The 20303-nt window shown below is 37.8% G+C and overlaps 1 protein-coding gene across 1 annotated transcript in view; it reads right to left on the bottom strand.

Moving 5' to 3' along the window:
- Window positions 1–355: 355 nt before the first annotated feature.
- Window positions 356–20303, bottom strand: part of ARSJ (arylsulfatase family member J) — an 85636-nt gene continuing 65688 nt past the window's right edge. The window contains exon 2 of the mRNA XM_004385894.1: window positions 356–1757. Within this exon, the coding sequence (XP_004385951.1) occupies window positions 356–1757 (1402 nt within the window). The remainder of the gene's footprint in view (window positions 1758–20303) is intronic.

Genomic DNA, 20303 nt, shown 5'->3' with positions numbered 1-20303 from the left:
AAATTAGCATGCTCATCCCTTGTAGGTTCTGGTCCCCTCTTATAAGTTAAAGCATTGTATCTGGTCAGTTAACTGAAGCACAGCAGTTGAACTCATTATGGACCACCTTTTATAAAAGAGCAAGAGAAATAAGCACCTCCACCCTCCTCCAAGTGTGGCTCACACGAGTAGCACCTTTAGCACCTGAGAAGAACCGTGCTCCATGTGGGTGTCTGGGTCGCAGAAGTCTCTGGCGTGGCACGACACGAAAACACGTCCGATGCTACAGCAGTGATATTACTGAGCTAGACTTGCTGGCTTGCCTAGAAAACAGGTGAAAGTCTAAGAATTGACTTAACACAGGAAACATTTGTTCTTATCCACGAGTAGTACCTGAATGACAATTTAGAAACGAGCCCGCTTTCTGTTGTTTCTTCTTCTTTGTCTTACTTTTTTTCTGCTTTTTCTCAGCTTTCTTTTTGCTTGGCTTCTTTTTCTTGTGTTCCTCTTTATACCAGGGTCCCCAGACTCCTCCATTGAGCCGAGGGTTACTTCTAGGGTCTTTAGGGGGGTACCTGACAGGTACTGCAGTTTTGTTGAACTGAGAGAGCCTCCGTAGCAGCTGCTTCACAATTCCAGGATACCTGTTAGATAGGTCCACTCTCTCATAGGGGTCAGCTGTGATGTTGAAAAGCCATATACTTTTGCCAGTTGACAAGGTAATCCGCTCATTGTGCCACCGATTCGGTCCCAGGTTGCTGAAAGACTGAGGGGGAACCCAGTCACTGTATCCAGGGTTTCCCGTCAGCAGTTTCCAGTGCTTCACTCTGATGGCTGACTGGATTGCGGTGTTCCAGATCCCATAGCCTGCTGCCAACGAGCCATTTTTCGCCTTGGTGTATATCGGGTCAATGTTGTGCAAAATATCCACTCGGGGCGAACGAAAGCCTTCACTTATGGTCTCCCAGATGTCGTAGCCATCCAGTTGAATGTCTTCATCAATCTGTCCTTCAGCCAGTGCAATCAGAGTGGGATACCAGTCAGTGATGTGCACAAGTTCCTTACACACTGTTCCCTTGTTTTTCAGAAGTGGGCTGTGCACAAAGCCAACAGCCCGGATCCCCCCTTCCCAATATGTTCCTTTGCTACCTCTGAGAGGCCAGTTACTTCCTCCTGCCGTAGGCTGGCCACCATTATCTGAAGAGTAAATAATAATGCTGTTGTTATAGAAACCATATGTCTCCAGAGCCAGGGTCACGTTGTTGATTGCTTCATCTAAGCAGGCAAGCATGGCAGCATACCTCCGCCTGTTTATGTTGATAATGGATCGGTAGTGCTCAAAATACCGGCCAGGGGCTTGCAGTGGTGAGTGAACAGCTTGGTAGGCAATATATAAAAATATAGGTTTTCTGGGGTTATGGGAAGCTAAGATTTGCTGTACTCTCTGAGTGTACATTTGTGTGGAGTATACACCACTGTCATAGTCCCAGGCAGCATGATCATCTTCATACAAATCATAGCCACACATCCCAGGACTGTCACATTTGTAATGCGTATAGTAATCGCCACTTCCCAAGAGGGAACCAAAAAAGGTATCAAATCCTCTCTTGGTGGGCATGCACTCTTTTCTGTAAAAACCCAAGTGCCATTTTCCAACCATGTGTGTTGAATATCCAACCTCCTTCAGCTTCTGAGGTAGGGTTGCATTGTCCAGAGGTAAACAATTGGGTTGGGTAGGTCTTATGATAGAATGTTGAAGTCCCGTGTGTATCTGATACCTTGACAAAAGAACAAAAATTTTGTCAATACAGGATAAAAGAGAGGTTCTACACAAACAAAAGCTGATTCCTAAATTAAATGTTTCTATGAAGAGAAACTTTACCCAAATAATACATGATCAATTATTTCTGCTGTTAACTCAAAAGTTCTACTCTACTTAACTTCATATTTAATACATGGAATATATTTAAATCTGAATCAGTACTTTTGAAACTAAGATTTCACCACTTATTTCAAAGTGTTTCTGAAATTCTTATTTGAATAAACTTTAATCTCTTAATTATGTGATACAGAACATTAACAGGATTAGGAAAACATCATAGAGAATCAAAGTATTATTTTCTCAGCCTGAGGACCTCACGTTATCTCCTAAATCATGTCCTGAGATCATTTATTTCAAGCTAATTTTGTAGTACTGGAAATACACATAAAAATGTACAAAAACCTCCTGATTTATTGTCAGACAATATTTCATACTTAGTCCCCAAACTGTTAAATCTCTGTAAAGAGAAAGGAAATATTTCTGATTACACAATACATTATTTTTGAAAAACCATTTTAGATTAAATGTTTAAGATAGTATGAAGGATTACATCCTCCTAAAAAGTATGAAGGAAATGAGTCCTCACATATGTTTCCCACAGTGTCTCTTTCTTTTATATTACAATTTCTTACTAATATAGTCGAAAGAAATGTGGTAACCCTTTCTGTATTAAACTAAAGTGAACGTTAACTTCTGGCCTTGTTCTTTTTATAAGGATATTTCTGCCAAGGACATTTTTTTCTAGAAGTAGTTATTATCACATAAGTGTATGAATTTTCATTTGGGTCAAGACGTGCCTATTAGTTCATGACATTTTAAAAGGGATTGATTCTATAGTTGTTATACAAGTTCAAAACGACTTTTTAAAAAGAAAATATAGAAATTCTAAGAAAATGAAGATTGCAGAGAGTGTTAGGGTAAATATTAAAATATTCTTGGAATCAAATCATAAACAGTAATACTGAGAACAAACCAAAACTTTTTCCAAATGGATTTAATCTGAAAGGCCGACATGTCATACATATCTTTGGTGAATAATTCAATTTATTTTTAAATGTTCAAATGAAAGCATAATACACCTGTGAGTTCTCTAGAAGTGTCACTTATAGTAAGACAGTGATGGTGTTATGGATTGAATTGTGTCCCCCCAAAATATGTGTTGTAAATCCTAACCTCTCTGCCTGTGGTTATAATCCCATTTGGGAAATGTGTTGTCTTTGTTATGTTAATGAGGCAGGATTGGTGTAGAGTTTGTCTTGAGTGAATCTCTTACAAAATATTAAAAGAGCAGATTAAGTAAACCAAGATGGGGAAAGACAGATGCCAAACCACATGGAGATCTTCAAGGAACCAGGAAACAAGCTGAAGAGGCAATGACCTTCCCCCAGAGTGGACAGAGAGAGAAAGCCTTCTCCTAGAGCCAGCGTCCTGAATTTGGACTTCCAGCCTCCTAAATTGTGAGAGAATAAATTCCTGTTTGTTAAAGCCAGCCAGTTGTGGTATTTCTGTTACAGTAGCACTAGATAACTAAGACAGATGGTTTTGTAGGAACTAAAGTGATTTGGAGTACTGCTGGTGCAGTGGTTGAGAGCTACAGCTGCGAACCAAAAGGTCGGCAGTTTGAATCCACCAGCCACTCCTTGGAAACCATACTCTATCCTATAAGGTTGCTAGGAGTCGGAATCAGAGCTGAGTTCCTAATGACTGCTCCACCAGGGCTCCTGCTGAATATATACCTGGCCAACATGTCTACTTTACCAGTTCAATCCTTTCTAACTGAATTGGTCACTTTCTCATCTTGTGGTAATGGCTAAAGGAACTAAGGATTACAAAACATGTTAAATATAGAAAATGTTAGAAGGAAAAAAGAGAAGTCTGCTGCTTTCAGTAGACAGTATATTGTGTTAGCAGAAAAATAAGAGAGTTCTGAACTAGTAATCAACTATGATTTCTGTCACTCCAGAAAGTAGAATGTTTCAAACTGGAAAATTTAGAACCAGCAACATAAAAAGGGTTGGCAGCAGCTGAAGAGAGATGAGAGATTTTCAGGGCACCTCCTGCTTAAATAAGTTCAACCCTCTCGTAATAGGAAGGAGTTTGGGGTAGAATCTGGGGCATGGATTAGGGTATAGGTCTGGAGTCAGACAGACCTGGGAGGGTATAGGTCTGGAGTCAGGCAGACCTGGGTTTGAATTTGGCTCCACTGCTTACTAGCTGGAGCCCTGGTGGCATAGTGGTTAAGTGTCTGGCTGCTAACCTAAAGAATGGCAGTTTGAATCCATCAGCTGCTCCTTGGAAACCCTATGGGGCAGCTCTACTCTCTCCTATAGGGTCGCTATGAGTCAGAATTGACTCAACGGCAATGGGTTTGGGTTTTTTTTTTTTTTGCTTACTAGCTGTGCGACATAGGGCAGTACTTAACCCTCCTGATCCTCAGTTTCCTCATCCGTAAAATAGGGATAATAATACACATTTGGTTTCCAGAGCATTAAAAGAGAGCACAGAATCTGGTGAGGAGAGAATACTCAAAAAAATGATAGCGTTTACTGACTATTATTATCCCAGAGTAATGAATCATGTGTTGCTAACATATTTATATAAAGTTTTATACTTTGTAAACCTCTTTCATATGCTTTACTGTACTTAATCCTCACTATAACAATGAGAAATAGGATTCTTCATATTCATTTTGTGGATGTGAAGCAGATTCCTGAACAACAGGGACTAAATCTGATGTTCTCTGTACTCTTTTTTAAGAGTCGCTATCAGTAATTTTTGAAAAATCAAAGAGCAGAGAAAAGATGCCAGAAGTCTTGAGAAGTAAATCTGTTCTAACATTCAAGTTAAAGAAAGAAAGGATCTGTAAATCAGACAGTGAGGCTTATGCTGATTCCAGAAAAATTTGAGAACAATTTTTAAAGTAGATGATTTGAGCATTTCCAAATGAAGCAGGCAGAGTCAAAAAGAAAATCCCTGCCAAGTTAGCTTCATTTCTTTTTTTAAAGGATGAGTATTAGGTAAACAGCTTAGGAAAATGATGTAGCATGTGAAAAGCCCTTGTGGGAAATGAGCTGTATGACAGCACTGTGTATCTGTGTATCGGTGATAAGAATGATAATCTTACACTTTAATGGCAGTTAATAGCTTACAGAAAATTTTCATTTACATTATACCTCCTCTGGCCTACAACTCTATGGAGCAGTCAAGTGTGTTCCATTTATTCATTCCATTTAACCAAAAAAAGATAATGAAGCTCAGAGTGGGTTGTCCAGGTTCTACAGCTGTAAATCATGAGGGATACACTGGAATACAGATTTTTGGCTTCATAGGCTCTGCCAACATTTACCATTAAACTTGTTTAAAGTTTAGATTGATTGATCTGCATTAATCTTACATATCCATTCACTGGCTCAGATGAGCAATATTACTGAGTGTATATTGTATGCCAAGTGGAAAAGGAACTAAGTTTATTTCCTCTCCTCAAAGTTTTGAAATCACTGAGTGGGCTCTACGTAAAGATCCTAGTAGCAGTGGAGGTGACCTGCAAGTACGAGTTCTCTGAGCCCTGGATTCAGGTGAGGATGGAGGCAGCACTGTCAGTCAGGCCTCTGAGTGGCCAACAGCATTACTGGTTCTGCTCTTCTCTTTTCCCTTGCATCTAGAATCTCAACAGATCCTTTATTATCAGGAAGGCGATGGTTGGAATAGACGGAAGAACTACAGTGGAGGACATGGCTTGATAGTGACTTTGACTTGGCAGCAGCAACTAGTGTAAAGAGCAATCAGACAATTATTCAAAATATACTATGAAGTCCTGATTAATTAGTTGAGCATCCATGATCTGAAAGGTAGTTTCTAGAGCAGCACAACAGAACTCTTACTTTGGCCCCAACTCATTGATCAATATTATCCATAACTTGAATAAAGAAACAGAAAAGATGCTTATTATCTGGGAGGAATATTAATAAGCAGAATCATCAAGATTCAAAGTAATCTAAATGATCTGAAATGTTGATTGAACAAAGAAGATGAAATACATAACTGGGACAGAAAGGAAGACAGGGCTAAACAATTGAGGAGAAGGTGTCAAAAGGACACAGAAGCCTGGTTGAAGGGGCTATCACTGGGTAAATCTGGGACAATTCAAGCATCAAAATTAACAGTGAGAAGAATGAATTATACTCACTGAATAAAATAGGAAACCCTGAGTCCCTCACTGATATAAATAAATAAATAGATAAAGTTTCATATGGAATGGGCTATTGCCATAGTCTTAAAGAGCTTCCCCATGAAATACTTATTAATTAAATAGGGAAAAAGAGTAAACCACATTGATGAAGCCTGACAGACAGCATCTTAGTCAAGTGATCAAAGTTAACAGATCATTAACGGGACAAATCAAAATCATGTGACCCTGAGAGAAGACCACAACACTGTTTCTTTGAGGTTCCAGCTAAAGATGCACAACCTGAATCTAATCCTGAGTAACATCAGAAAAAGCCAGATTGAGGAATATTCTACAAAATACCTTCAAAAGTGTCAAGGTCATGAAAGTTAAAGACTGAGGAACTCTTTCAGATTGAAAGAGACTAAAAAGACATGATGAATATATGCAACAAGTGATTCTCAATTGGAAAGGTTTACAATAAAGGACATACTTTGTGAGTTGGAAAAACCTAAATGGGATCTGAGGAATAAATGAGAACAATAATATTACCTTGCTGATTTTGATGGTTATTTTATAGTGATACAGGAGAATGTCCCTGATTGTACAGAGTACACACTGAAGTATTGGGGGTGATTGGGCATCAGGTTTGCAATTAACTTTCAAATGATTCAGACAAATATGTTATCTGTTCTGTACTTGTGCTATACTTGAAATTTGTCTACAAGTATAAGATTGCCTCAATTTTTTCAAAGATATGTAAGAAAAAACTCTACCTGGGATAAATAGAAGAGATTATACTTTGATTTAAAAAATCAGTTATTCAAGTGTCAGTTACATAAAACTGTAAATGGATCCAGGAAGTTGGATGCATCTGACTATGAATTTAATAAAAAACAAAAGAGAAAAACGAGAGCTAAAATAATAATGTCTTACATTCTACAAAGGCAATGTGCAAATTCTGAGAAGTAATAATCCCACTTTAAATCCAAACCCAAACCCATTGCCTTTGAGTCGATTCCAATTCATAGCAACCCTAAAGGACAGAGTACAACTGCCCCATAGGGTTTCCAAGACTGTGGTGCAGTGGTTAAGAGGGTGGCTGCTAACCAAAATGTCAAAAGTGTGAATCCACCAGCGGCTCCTTGGAAACCCTAGTTCTACTCTGTCCGATAGGGTCACTATGAGTTGGAATCGACTCAATGGCAGTGGGTTTTATTTTCTGAATCTTTACAAAAGCAAACTGCCACATCTTTCTACCACAGAGCAGTTAGCAGGCAAGAGCTTTATAAATTATATACATGCACTTCTCTACTAATTTATGGACATGATAAAAATACACAAATATAGAAATTAAAATGTTTGACATAACAAGATAAACAGAATTTCTGATATTTCTTCTTGTATCCTAATGAATCATTCAGTGTTGTACATCCAGTGCATGTTCCTCGATTTGGAAACCACTAGAATAGGAAGTGGATTTTAGAGAGAAGAGAACTGAAAAACAGATTATTTAGAAGGCCCCTGCAGTTGTCCAGGTCAAAGATGATAGTGGCTTGGAGTACCATCTAGTGGCAGTCGAACTGGAAATAAATGGATGCATCAAGCAAGTATATACCCTGGATTTAGAACTGGTAGGACTAAATCAGTTAGAAAGGTAGCAGAAGGGAGAAGAAAAGGGAAGAGTCAAGAAATGACTTCTACACTTGTGACTTTCATAACTTGGTGAATGGGGGATGGACCAGCTGATCCCTGTTTTACTCCAAACTACACAATTGGGACTGACGGATAATATTACAAGAAGGCAGATTTCAACTCAACGCAAATAAAATACAATTTTAAAAAAGAAAGAAAGAAAAAGGAAAAAAAAGAACAGCAAAACAAGCTGGATGATCATCTGCCAAGAATTCTGTAAAAGAGATTCCTGAGTTGTAAGAGAAATAATAGATGACCTCGAAGATTCCTTTTAACTATCAGAATCCATGGGCCAAGGACTATAGTTCAACGTTTCAATAAAGGACTTCATGTAACTTCAGAATAGCTTTACAAAATCTACTATATAATAGTACATACAGGTATTGGGTAAAGAAGTTTCTACAATACGTGGATATATATTTAACTTCTTTCTTTGCATAATACAGTTAATCTAAAAAGAGGTTTTCATTATAACACATTCCGCATGTACACATTACCTTGACTAAAAAATACAATAATTTTGAAATTTAGTGGATTTTGTCACTATATGTATATCACATGAAGAAAATTCCATATGTACAAGAGTAAACCTAGAGTTGAGGTCAAATCTGTTAAAATCAATAGCCATCATTCTCAATGTCCTACTAATTTAAAAGAAAAAAGCTAAATGGCTGTTCTGGTTTGGGATTAGAATATGAGAAGAGTTCCATAATCTTTTTTATATTAACTTTTATCACTTGATGCTGGATATTGCAGTTTATGAATTTTTTTTTGTCTAACAATGTCTAATACTATTGTTTTAATCCAATTACATATTTAATGTACCATTATATATGGAGTAAAATATGTATCTTAATACTTCCATGCAGACTCTAAAGTTCAGGATGGTTAAAGAGTTCAGAAAGCCAACGGTGGAACAGAAACTGATATTCTGAAGGGAAGGAAATGGGTACAAGACACAGTAGTTTACAAATTAAATATCACTCAAATAGTTGTAAATTATAAAAATATAACTAATTTTTCATATTCTGAAAGGTGTTCATTTATCACTTCCTTCCAAGACTCTTCTGCCTTGAAGATTGTAATTCTCTTTATAGGCCTTAATTTCATCTTTCAGGTAATTTTACCTTCTGGCAGGAGTAGGCGAAAGGGTGAGGAAGGGGCGTCACAAAAGTCTATGCTTAGTTTTTCACCTCATGAATAAATGAATAAATGGATTACTCATCTAAAACTCATTCACCTACTCTGTGCCAGATACTATGCTAGCTTTGGGCATCACAAAGATGAAAAAGATGGCTCCTGTTCTCAAGGAACTCAATCTAGTGAGAAAGACAGACAATTAGAGAACTATCATGACAGAAGTGCTACAATGAGACAACCACAGCATTCTATGAGTGTCCACAGCACTCTGGCAGCAATGACTCTCAGAAGGGGCAATATTTGATCTGAGTTTTAGTGCATTCCTAGGAGTGCGTGGGTGAATGTGGGACCAAAGGCAGGTATTCCAAGCAGCTGGAGCAACATGGACAAAAGCACGTAGTCACAACAGAGCGTGAATCTGAGATGATCCTTAAAGGGAGCAGTCATCTAGGTGAAAGGTTGAGGCGAAGCAAAGACAGAGTGTTTTAGTAGGAGGAGCAGAATGTTCAAATGCAAAAAGGGGGAGAGAGTTTGGCCATCTGTGGGATCTCCATGTCAGAATATTCAGAGTAGAGCTTCAACTCATATCTTGACAGGAGTTGAAACTTTAGAGGCAATAGGGGCCAAATCACAGAGAGCTGTATACTGTACTAAGGTGTTCAGACTTAACGTAAAGGTCACATGAAGCCACAGAAATATTTTTGAAAAGGGAATAACAAGATAAAAGTTTTGCATGAGAAAAATCGCTCTGACTGCAGTGTGGAGAATGGATCGGAGTGGGACAAGACATAGGCAGCGAGATTCGTCCTAATCTAAGAGGTAAATGATGACAGTCAAACTCAGATTGGTGACAGTGAGGATGAGAGAAGGGGAAAGATAAGAGATTTTAAGGAGGGACATTAGATAGGGTTACTGACTATATGTGGGGAGCATGGGAGAAGGGAATGTTAAAAATGATTCCACATCATCTGATCTGGGTGACTGGGTAAAAAAAGGAGGTTACTTGCACTGAGTTAAGAAATCCAGCAAGAGGAACACGAATGGGGGAAATGATAAGCCTGCTTAGCACTTAGTTAGAGGTACCTGTAGGATATCTACCTGGAGATGTATAGAATGATGCATAGTAAGCAAATAAGATAAAGATTTGAGACTCATTAGTATATAGCTGGTAACCGAATTTATGGGAGTGCATGACACCACCTAAAGACAGAATGGAGAAAGAGTGAGGGCCAAAGATGAAAACCTGGAAATACCATCATTTAAAAGAAAAGCAAGAAGCACCAGTGGAAGAGTCTGAGACTAAACAACTACTGCGTGAACGAATGGAGTAGTGGAGGAGAGTTTTGGAGAGTCAATTGCATTGCATACTATAGAGACTCCAAGGAAGGTATTCAGGTGAAGTCACTGGACCAACATTCCAACCTGATATTTAAACAAATTAAATTTATTGAAGGAATGAACTGAGAGGGAGGATGCAATCAATTTGGCTGTAATGGTATGCTCTGCCTTACAGCAAAACAAAGAAATATTTAACAAGTTGAGCGAGTGCGGATAACGTCACATCAAAGCAATGGCAGGAAAGGAAGTGAGATTTACAAGGGCGGCAATTAACTGTGAAACTTTCTTTACATCAGTTTCTAGTCTAACACAAATCTCTCATACTTGATACAATTTAACTAAGGTGATATTTCTAAAATGAAAAGTATAAACAATTTTGGCATGAAAGTTTAGTGATACAATCGCAGCCAATTTAATTGGAATCTTTGGATACAGAACTGACCATTAGTTAGGAAAGTGTAAATAAACTCTGCTTATTTAGCTGAGAGAAAAGAGATAATGCCTAGGCACTTGACTGAGGAACTTCTTAAGGTAGTTAAAATAACATGTTTATCTATAGGCTCTAATTTACTTTAACAACTCAGTGAAGCTTTTTCTAAGGCAAGCTGCTGGGACACTTAATAATAAGACTGAGCTTTATTTTCCAAAAGGCAACTTTAACAGAAGCTCAATGGTTATTAGGACTGTACAAGTAAAATCCTCAGTTTAATTTCTGAATGGAGTGCTTAATTTTAGTTCTGAAATCTCCCCAATTAGACCTACTGGCACCTCAAAAGTTCCTCACACAAAGGTGAGAACTGTAAAGCCTCAACTAGACTTGGTAAACTATATTTTTTACATTTCTATATACGTATGTAAAAGCATATATGACCTTGCAAACTATATTTAAATAGAGTGGTGTGGGAAGAAGCTCAGATTTTAGTGATATGAATGGAAAGTCAGAAAGTATAGATGGTGAATGTGATCATTAAGGTTGTGTGTCCTCTTGTGGTTTGGCATTATGATGTAGTTTGGCAGCTGTATAATGATGTGATCACCTCCATGATGAGATCTGATACAATGTGATCACCTGCATGATGGGATCTGTTATGAGTAGCCAATCAGTTGAAAGGGAGATTCCTTGGGGGTGTGGGCTGCATCTAATATAAGTGGACTTTCTGGCAAGGCTAGTGGTCTTTTGCTCACTCTGGATCCTACAGCTGGCCCCGGTTTGTCTGACCTCCAGTTCTTGGGACTTGAGCTAGCAGCTTACCGGCTGATCTTGGGATTCATTTTGGTTTTTGCAGCTTGTGAGCCAGAGCCGTGCTGTCTAACTTGCTGATCTTGGGTTTGCCGGCCCCTGCAGCTATGTGAATCAGAAGTCTCCAGCCTGACACACGTTCCAGCCTCTACAACCGCGTGAGTCATTTCCTTAATATAAATCTCTCTATATATACATATTTATACGCTTTACTGGTGTTGCTTCTCTAAACAACCCAGCCCAAGACAGTGAGCACAGATTACTATTTCAAGATGTATGGATGAAAGGAAAAAAAAAAAGAAAAACCGAAAAGGTAAAGTGAGCTATAGGTGCTGGTGTAGAAAAGTGCTTATAATGTATTTTTGAGTGGAAGAAATCTAATTATGACACAGTATCTACTGTATTATTACATTTTTATAATAAAAAATGTGTATCTTTGTAAGTGCCATGAGGGCAGGTACTTTTTTTTTTTCATTGCTGTATCTGCATCATCTAAAACAATACCTGGCTCATAATAGGCATTTAATAAATATTTGTTGAATAAATGAATTAATGAATAATTAATGCAAATATGCATATATTTGTAGAGAATGAGAAAGAAAAAATGTACAGATATACACCAAACTGTTAAACATGATTATTTCCAGGGATATAATAATTGTAGGAGAAGAGGGAGCTTTCACTTTCTGCTATATGACTTTATATATAAATCAAATTTGGATGATCGTGTCCCGAAAAGAAAAAAAAAAACAAAACTGGCTTATTCTACTCCGATCAATATGGGACTGATTTTACCAAGGCAACTAAATAATTTAAAATGATAAAGATAAATCTAAATGCCCAGTGAATGGAAACACTCATTCCTTTCATCAAGGCATGTTCTTTGTAGTAGGGAAATCTACCAGGAGACTACGTTTAGATCAGAAGAAGGAACGGAATGAGCTAAATTAATTCTTTAACTATCCTCTAAAAAGCCAGGGAAATGTTTCCTCTCACTAAATAAGCAAACAAGAATAACTTGTCAAGTAACTTTACAATTCCTGCCTTTGAATGGTCTTTCCTGGTCACCAGAGCCTGATGCTAGTCCTAACAATTATTTTGCTCATCCTAAATGCACACAGTATGTTAACATTTATAACATCAAAGCGTAATCTACACTGATTACCTGGCCACAAATCACGTTAGGTGGTTCCTTTTGAAAGTTTCCAGTTGACCTTTAATCTAATCTACAGTGGATCAAACAGTAAATTCCTTCCCTGACCAGTCTTCTCCCTGACCCTTTTCCTTCTTTTTTGGAATTATTGCTTTTGAATAGCCATACTTTCTATATTCAGTTTTTTAAAAAATATGATTTAGTATAAATTAAAGGCTACTAAACCTCTACCCAAATCAATACTCATTTATATAATTAATGGATTCCTCATCTGTCAAATTATTTAAAGTTTAAGAGGAAACTCCAGTAATGCATTTAAAATTATTTAATTTACCAAAGCTATTTCAAGGACGCATATATGCCATGAAATACAGTGTACCCATTCTGTCAAAAGAAAATTTATATATATATTTTGCCATTTTCAATACTACCACAGAATAAAACTAAATCAATTTTAATAAATGTGAAAGTTCTAAACTCCTCTATTCTAAACAGAAAATGCAATTACAGGTATAGACTAGGGAGTAACTTAAATATTAAACCATGTCTCATGTTACTTACTTTTTTCTAGAAATAGAGGTGTGTTCACAAAAATATTCTTAACTAATATCCCAGTGATATTAGTTAGAATTCTCAAGGTACAATACAGATTGCATAAGAAAAATTAAAAATCCTTTCAATGTTTTAAAAATTATGATCTCTCACTTTCTTCTATACGCATTAGTCCATCAATTATTTAGTTACTCTGCTAGAGATATGACCACCATATTTAAGAAGTCCAACATTTTCTTTGTAGTTCTCACTTTAAAGAAAAAGATTATGAAGAGCTTGACATTTATGTTTACCAAGTGGCTTCTCCAGAAATTAGCCCAATAACAAAGTGGTAAGATTCTTGAATTCCTAAGCATAACTACTTCCTCTTAGCCATGGTTAGGAAGTATCTGTCAATACTGAGTATCTCTGCAGCTGAAATTAGCCATACATAGGCAAAAGTATTTCATGCTAAACTCACGTGGAATACTTCAGTGTCTTAGTTTCAAGCCATGTCAAAACAAATGGAAACTCAAGATGGCTTAGTAGAGAAAATAAAGGCAGTCTCCAGAAAAATTCAACAAATTTAATTCAATAGAAATGACATTTATCACCTGTTACCCTGTTGCCGTCAAGTCAATTCTGACTCATAGCAAGTGCTATAGGACAGAGTAGAACTGCCCCATAGGTTTTCCAAGGAGTGACTCATGGATTCGAACTACCGACCTTTTGGTTAGCAGCTGAACTCTCAACCACTGCACCACCAGGGCTCCAAGATTCATCAAGCACCTATAATATGCCAGGGTTGCTATGAGTCGGAATCAACTCAACCGCAATGGGTTTGGGTTTTTTTGGTACTGTGGAGGAATGAAAGGAAAGCAAAAATTTATGATAAATAACTCTATGGGACACACTGTGATATACAGTTGTTTCTCTGTATCTGCTGGAAATTGGTTCCAGGACCCCCATGGATACCAAAATCCTCGGCTGCTCAAATCTCTTATATAAAATGATGTAGTATTTGCATATAACCTATGCACACCCTCCAGTATACCTTAAATCATGTCTAGATTACTTATAACACCTAACACAATGTAAATGCTATTTAAATAGTTGTGAATGCTTACACTTAACACTTAATGCTTTCTCAGTCTTTGCAAGCACTTTGTCATGAACCAGAGACACCATCTGGGGCAGCACTAACACTTCCAGCTTCTTTCTGCTTTACTGTGAGAATGCTCGATTGGTTCTTACAGACCTTATGGCCCACTTTGGCAAGCAACACGCCACTTTTCAAAAGATCTAAGATTTTTGTTTTCTCATCAAAAGGTAGAGGCTCCCTCTTAGCCTTTGAGGAACTGCTCTGACCACTTAATGGCTTTTTAGGAGCCATTTTTTTTTCACAGAAACAAAGGGTGCACACAAGTAGTGAACGAGCGAGACACCAGGAGAACAGTGCTCAACAACGAGTGCTGGAGAGAGACTGAGGATCTCTGAAATGGCGGGAGGCTACAGCAGGGGATGGGACACATCCCTTCATTCGTGTGGATCCAGCATACTGCTTGGCACACGGCAAATTCAAGTTTTGCTTTTTGGAACTTTCATTTTTTGAGAATCCATTGTTGGTTGAATCTGCAGATGTGGAAACCGTGGATATGGAGAGCAAACTGCACTAAGTATCAAAATAAAAAAAAAAACGACCCTGCTGCTGTTGATTCCAATTCATAGTGACCCACAGGACAGCCACCAGGGCTTTAAGTATCAAAAGCAGAGAATAATTTTTACGTTTTGAGGAAAGCTAAGAAGAGAACATTCTTGCTTATTCCTCAAGACAGCTGGGTTTACTATGCTTTCAGATGATTAGCATTATTTTTAAAAGACATTTATAATTCTCTATTATAAAGCAGTTTCAACTAGAGATACAGATAATTACTGAGTAAAAACCATTATTAACTGGTATGACCAAATTCTCAAGACTAAAGGCCTGCAATTTGACATAGACAACATTAGAAATAAGACGTAGGTACCAAGTGACAGGTATTAAATACTTTTTTTTCCCTAAAAGATAAATTCATGAACTTCTAATCTATCTGTAACTTTGCCCTTCTATTACTGTCTTTTCTAAATTCTAACAATATGGACTATTGATTCTGTCTTGAATACCAGTATTGAACTATTTTGAATACCTTAAAATTATTAAAATGGCAGTATTAATAAGCAATTAGTGCTGGCAGATCAGAATGTGGAATATTTTATAATCTAAGTGTTGAAATTTATACATAGCTTTAACTGTAAGAAAATTAGCAAACTTAAATGGATCCCTTGCCCTAGTTTATTTATTATAGGTCCTCTTTCCTCTATCACATGTACAATATCATGGTTACAGCTGTTTTATTTTTAAGTAATAATACTTTTCACTCAATTTTCTCCTTTATGAGCATAATTACTGCCTCTTAGCCATGGTTTGAGTAGAAAAATACCCAGAGTATTTTCTATATTATTCACAATACTTTTCTTTATGTTTGGAATATTTTATAATGACAATAGTTTATAAAACTGGAAAGAAAAAAGAAAAAAATTAATATACCCTGAGGATCTCTAATAGATAAAAGCCTGTAGCACACCCCAGGAAAGGAACTTCTACTCACCCTGCTCACTAGCAGAACATCTTTATCACGGTTAACGGTCATCCCCTCTCTGCAGGTGAACTTAGTTTTCTCTTTTCTGTCATCACTGAGTATGAAAACTTTTCCCAGAGAAGTTATCCAAAAAGTAAACTGAAAACTAGTCACTGTTATGGGCAGATCATTTTCTTCAGGAGAGGGTTCACTGCTTATAGACTGGCAAGTGCACCAACTGTAGAGTTCAAAAACCAAAAACCAAACCCATTGCTGCTGAGTCGATTCCGACTCATAACGACTCTATAGAGCTCAAAGTCAGTTTTATTTCACATGCTCTCTGGCAACCCTCTTCTTTATTTTCTGCAAAAGGTTTGCTCCTGGTGGCTAGGGTTGGATCCACAGCCCAACACCTCAGCAACCATCCATTTGCAAGGTTGTTGTTTTATTTTTGTTGGTTGTCATCCAGTCAATTTCGACTCATGGCAACCTCATGTGTGCAGAGTAGAACTGCTCCATAAGGTTTTCAAGGCTGTGATCTTTTAAAAGCAGATCACTAGACCTATCTTCTGAGACACCTCTGGGTGGGTTCGAACAAACAACCTTTCATCTAGTATGTGGTAAAAGGTGTACTTTATATACGTTAGGGAGTCCTTGTGTAGCGCAAATGGTTAAAGCACTTGGCTGTTAACTGAATGGCTGGGTGTTCTACTTCCAAAAAAATTAGCCGTCAAAAACTCTGTGGAGCACAGTTCTACTCGATGGTATCTGTTTTTTTATATTTTTTTAGAAATCAGGTTGGTGGAGGGATTAGTACAGGCCTTTACCCTGGGCATTCTGCCTAATCGGGTAACATCATAAGAATTTTTCCAGCAAGTATTATGGAAACAATCCAACCTACCCTGTGCTATAGAGAAAAGCCCACAATATTAAGAACCAAAATTCCTGGATTTGAATCCTGTTCATTATTGGCTGTGCAACCCTGAACAAACCACTTAACAAAAATCTCATTCTCTATTTGTAAACAACTTCATAGGAGTTTTTTTTTAACTGAGAATAAAATAAAATATACAATTATAAATTGTAAAATTATATACACATGTTAGTTACAACTAATTAACACAGCTTCTCTCTTCTTTTGCCCTCCTTGCCCATCATCTCTTCAACTCCATGTCCTCCTCCTCCTATCCTATTGCATGCAAGTGATGAAACCAAATCCATACTGAAGCAAAACATGATACTTCCTGAGACTACTGAAATAGTATCTTGCCCACCCATTCTCTTTCTTCCTCCTGGTAACTAGATTGGAATTTCTATTTGTCAAACTGAAATTTAGCCCATGGGATTAATTATTTTTTCCTTTTACATGACTAATGTGCCCATTCCTTTAAATGTCTATGGAGGAATACAAGGAAATAATTCACATGGCTGTATAAGGAGATTCAAGTTACTTGTCAGATACTCAACTTTATTTTTACAAAATGAATATATTCTGAATGGAGACAGTGTTCAAAAAGGTATTGAATCTATAGAAATATTTATTGTTTGCTGAGTTGTAATGATTTAGAAACAAAAACCAACGGATGTTTTAGTTGCCTACTAAGACTTTAACGTAAGCATCTTGCAATTTTCCAGAAGTGGAGATAAACTTGTTTCCCAAAAATTTCCTTGGTGTGCTTTAATGTTATTAATTTTAATTTTTTCTGTCAGAGGGAAGACTTGATGGATAAACCTCAGCTGGGATATTCCATCCAATATAGGTGACGAGAGTTACTCCTAACTTTCTTAGTTTATCTAGTGCTACTATAACAGAAATACCACAAGTGCATGGCTTTAACAAACATAAATTTATTCTCTTACAGTTTAGGAGGCTAGAAGTCTGAATTCAGGGCACCAGCTGTAGGGGAAGGCTTTCTCTCTCTGTCCACTCTGGGGGAAGGTCCTTGTCATCAATCTTCCTTGGGTCTAGGAGTTTCCCAGCACAGGGACCCTGGGTCCAAAGGACATGCTCTGCTCTCGGCTCTTCTTTCTTGGTGGTAGGAGGTCCCTCTCCTCTCTGCTTGTTTCTTTCTTTTATATCTCAAAAGAGATTGACTCAAGATACAACCTAATCCTGGAGATTGTGTCCTGCCTCACTAACATAACTGCCTCTGATCCTGCCTCATTAACATCACAGAGGTTAGCATTTACAACATATAGGGTAATCACATCAGATCACAAAATAGAGAACAACCACACAATATTGGGAATCATGGCCTAGCCAAGTTGACACACATTTTTGGGGGACAAAATTCAATCCATAAAACTAACTCATAACCATAAAAAACAGGGCACCAAAATATTACACAAATATGACATCTATGACTCTGGAAAAGCATGCCCCAATTCTTCAGCTGACCGAGTCCTGGAAGTGCTTCCAGAAAGCACCATTAAGATTCACCACAGCAAAAGTTGTCCTTCATGATGCTACTTCTCCTAGTGCCTGTGCCCTGCTTTCCAGTGTCTTTATGCTGTGCTCTGACTGCCATCCCCCCTACAATGATTAGCTAAAAATTATATTTAGAGGCTGTTATGGATTGAATTGTGTCTCCCTCAAAATATGTGTTGTAAATCCTAATCTTTAAAATATGTGTTATAATCCCATTTGGAAATGGGTTGTCTTTGTTATGTTAATGAGGCAGGACTTGTATAGGGTAAATCTTGAGTCAATCTCTTTTGATATATGAAAAAGATTAAACAAGCAAGCTAGGTAGCAGAGATAGGGAAAGAGAGATGCCAAGCCACGTGAAGATCGCCCAGGAGCAGAAATTCAAAAGAGCAAAGACCTTCCTCCAGAGCCAAAAGAGAGAGAAAGCCTTCCCCTAGAGATGGCACCCTGAATTCAGACTTCTAGCCTCCTAAACTGGGAGAAAATAAATTTTTCTTTGTTAAAGCCACCCACTTGTATTTCTGTTACAGCAGCACTAGATAACTAAGACAGAGGCTATATTGATATGGTTCTTAATATGTCATATTTATAAAAATTATATTGGAAACCTAAATTAAAAAACATAGATCACTCACAACAATATAATTAGAGGCATACTAAGGGAATAAAAAATGATTTTGGCCTAATAAAAGAGGATTATGTGATTTCTTTTTGTAATTTACCAATATATTACTAGAGTGTTCAATACATCACCTTACAGAAAATAACATTCCAATTCTCTTACTCATTCTTTTTTTTTTAATTTTTTTTTTTATCGCACTTCAGGTGAAGGTTTACAGAACAAATAGTATCTCATTAAACAGTAGAACACATACTGTTTTATGACATTGGTTAACAACCCCCACGAAATGTCAACCCTCGCCCTTCTTGAACTTTTTTTTTTTGGTGAAAATATACATAGCCAAACATACACCAGTTCAAAAATTTCTACGTACACAATTCAGTGACATCGACCACGCGCTTCCAATTGTGCTGCTATTCTCACTTTAGATGAAGATTTACAGAACAAAATAGTTTCTTCTTAAACAGTAAGTACACATGTTGCTCTATGACAGGGGTTAACAACCTCACTACATGTCAACACTATCCTTATTCAACCTTGGGTTCCCTATCAACAGCTTTCCTGTCCCCTTCTGCCTTCTAGCCCTTGTCCCTGGAATGCTGTGCCTCATCAGTCCTGTTTTGTTTTATGGGGCAGTCCAATCCCTGGCTGAACGGTGAACTTCGGAAGTGACTTAACCACTGAGCCAAAAAGGTGTCTGGGGGCATTACTCTCGGGGTATCTCCAGTCTCTTTTAGGCCAGTAAATCTAGGCTTTTGTGTGTATTAGAATTTTGTTCTACATCCTTCTCCAGCTCTGTCCAGAACCCTCTGTTGTGATCCCAGTCAAAGTGCTCAGTGGTGGTAGCCGGGCACCATCTAGCTGTACTGGACTCAGTCTAGTGGAGGCCTTGGTAGCTGTGGTCCATTAGTCTTTTGGACTAATTTTTTCCTCGTATCCTGTTCTCTTCACACTCCCTTGCTCCTGAAGGGATGAGATCAGTGGGGTATCTTAGATGGCTGCTCACAGACTTTTAAGACCCCAGACACTACTCACCAAGGTAGAATGTAGAACACTGTCTTTACAAACTCTGTTATGCCAATTGAGCTAGATGTTCCCCGAGACCATGGTCCCCACAGCCCTCCGCCCAGCAATTCAGTCCCTCAGGGAATTTTGAAGTGTCTATGGAGCTTCCATGACATTTCCTTGTACAAGTTGTGCTGGTTTCCCCAGTACTGTGTGCTGTCTCACCCTTCACCCAAGATACTACTTATCTACTGCCTATTTAGTATTTCCCCTCCACCCCTCCCTTCCTTGGTAACCAACAAAAATTGTTACTTTTTGTGTAAACTTTTTCATGGGTTTTTACAATAGAGGTTTCATACAATGTTTGTCCTTTTGTGATTGACTTATTTCACTCAGTATAAATGTCCTCCAGTTTCATCCATGTTGTGAGATGCTTCACAGATTCATTGTTGTTCTTTCTCGTTGCATAGTACTCCACTGTGTGTATGTACCATAGTTTGTTTATCCATTCATCTGTTGATGGGCATCTAGGTTGTTTCCATCGTTTTGCTATTGTGAACAATGCTG

The sequence above is a fragment of the Trichechus manatus genome, unplaced genomic scaffold, assembly GCF_000243295.1.
Source record: "Trichechus manatus latirostris isolate Lorelei unplaced genomic scaffold, TriManLat1.0 scaffold00150, whole genome shotgun sequence".
NCBI classification, from domain to species: Eukaryota; Metazoa; Chordata; class Mammalia; order Sirenia; family Trichechidae; genus Trichechus; species Trichechus manatus.
Note: the sequence above shows the minus strand (reverse complement) of the source record. Positions and strands in the feature narration are given on the sequence as shown.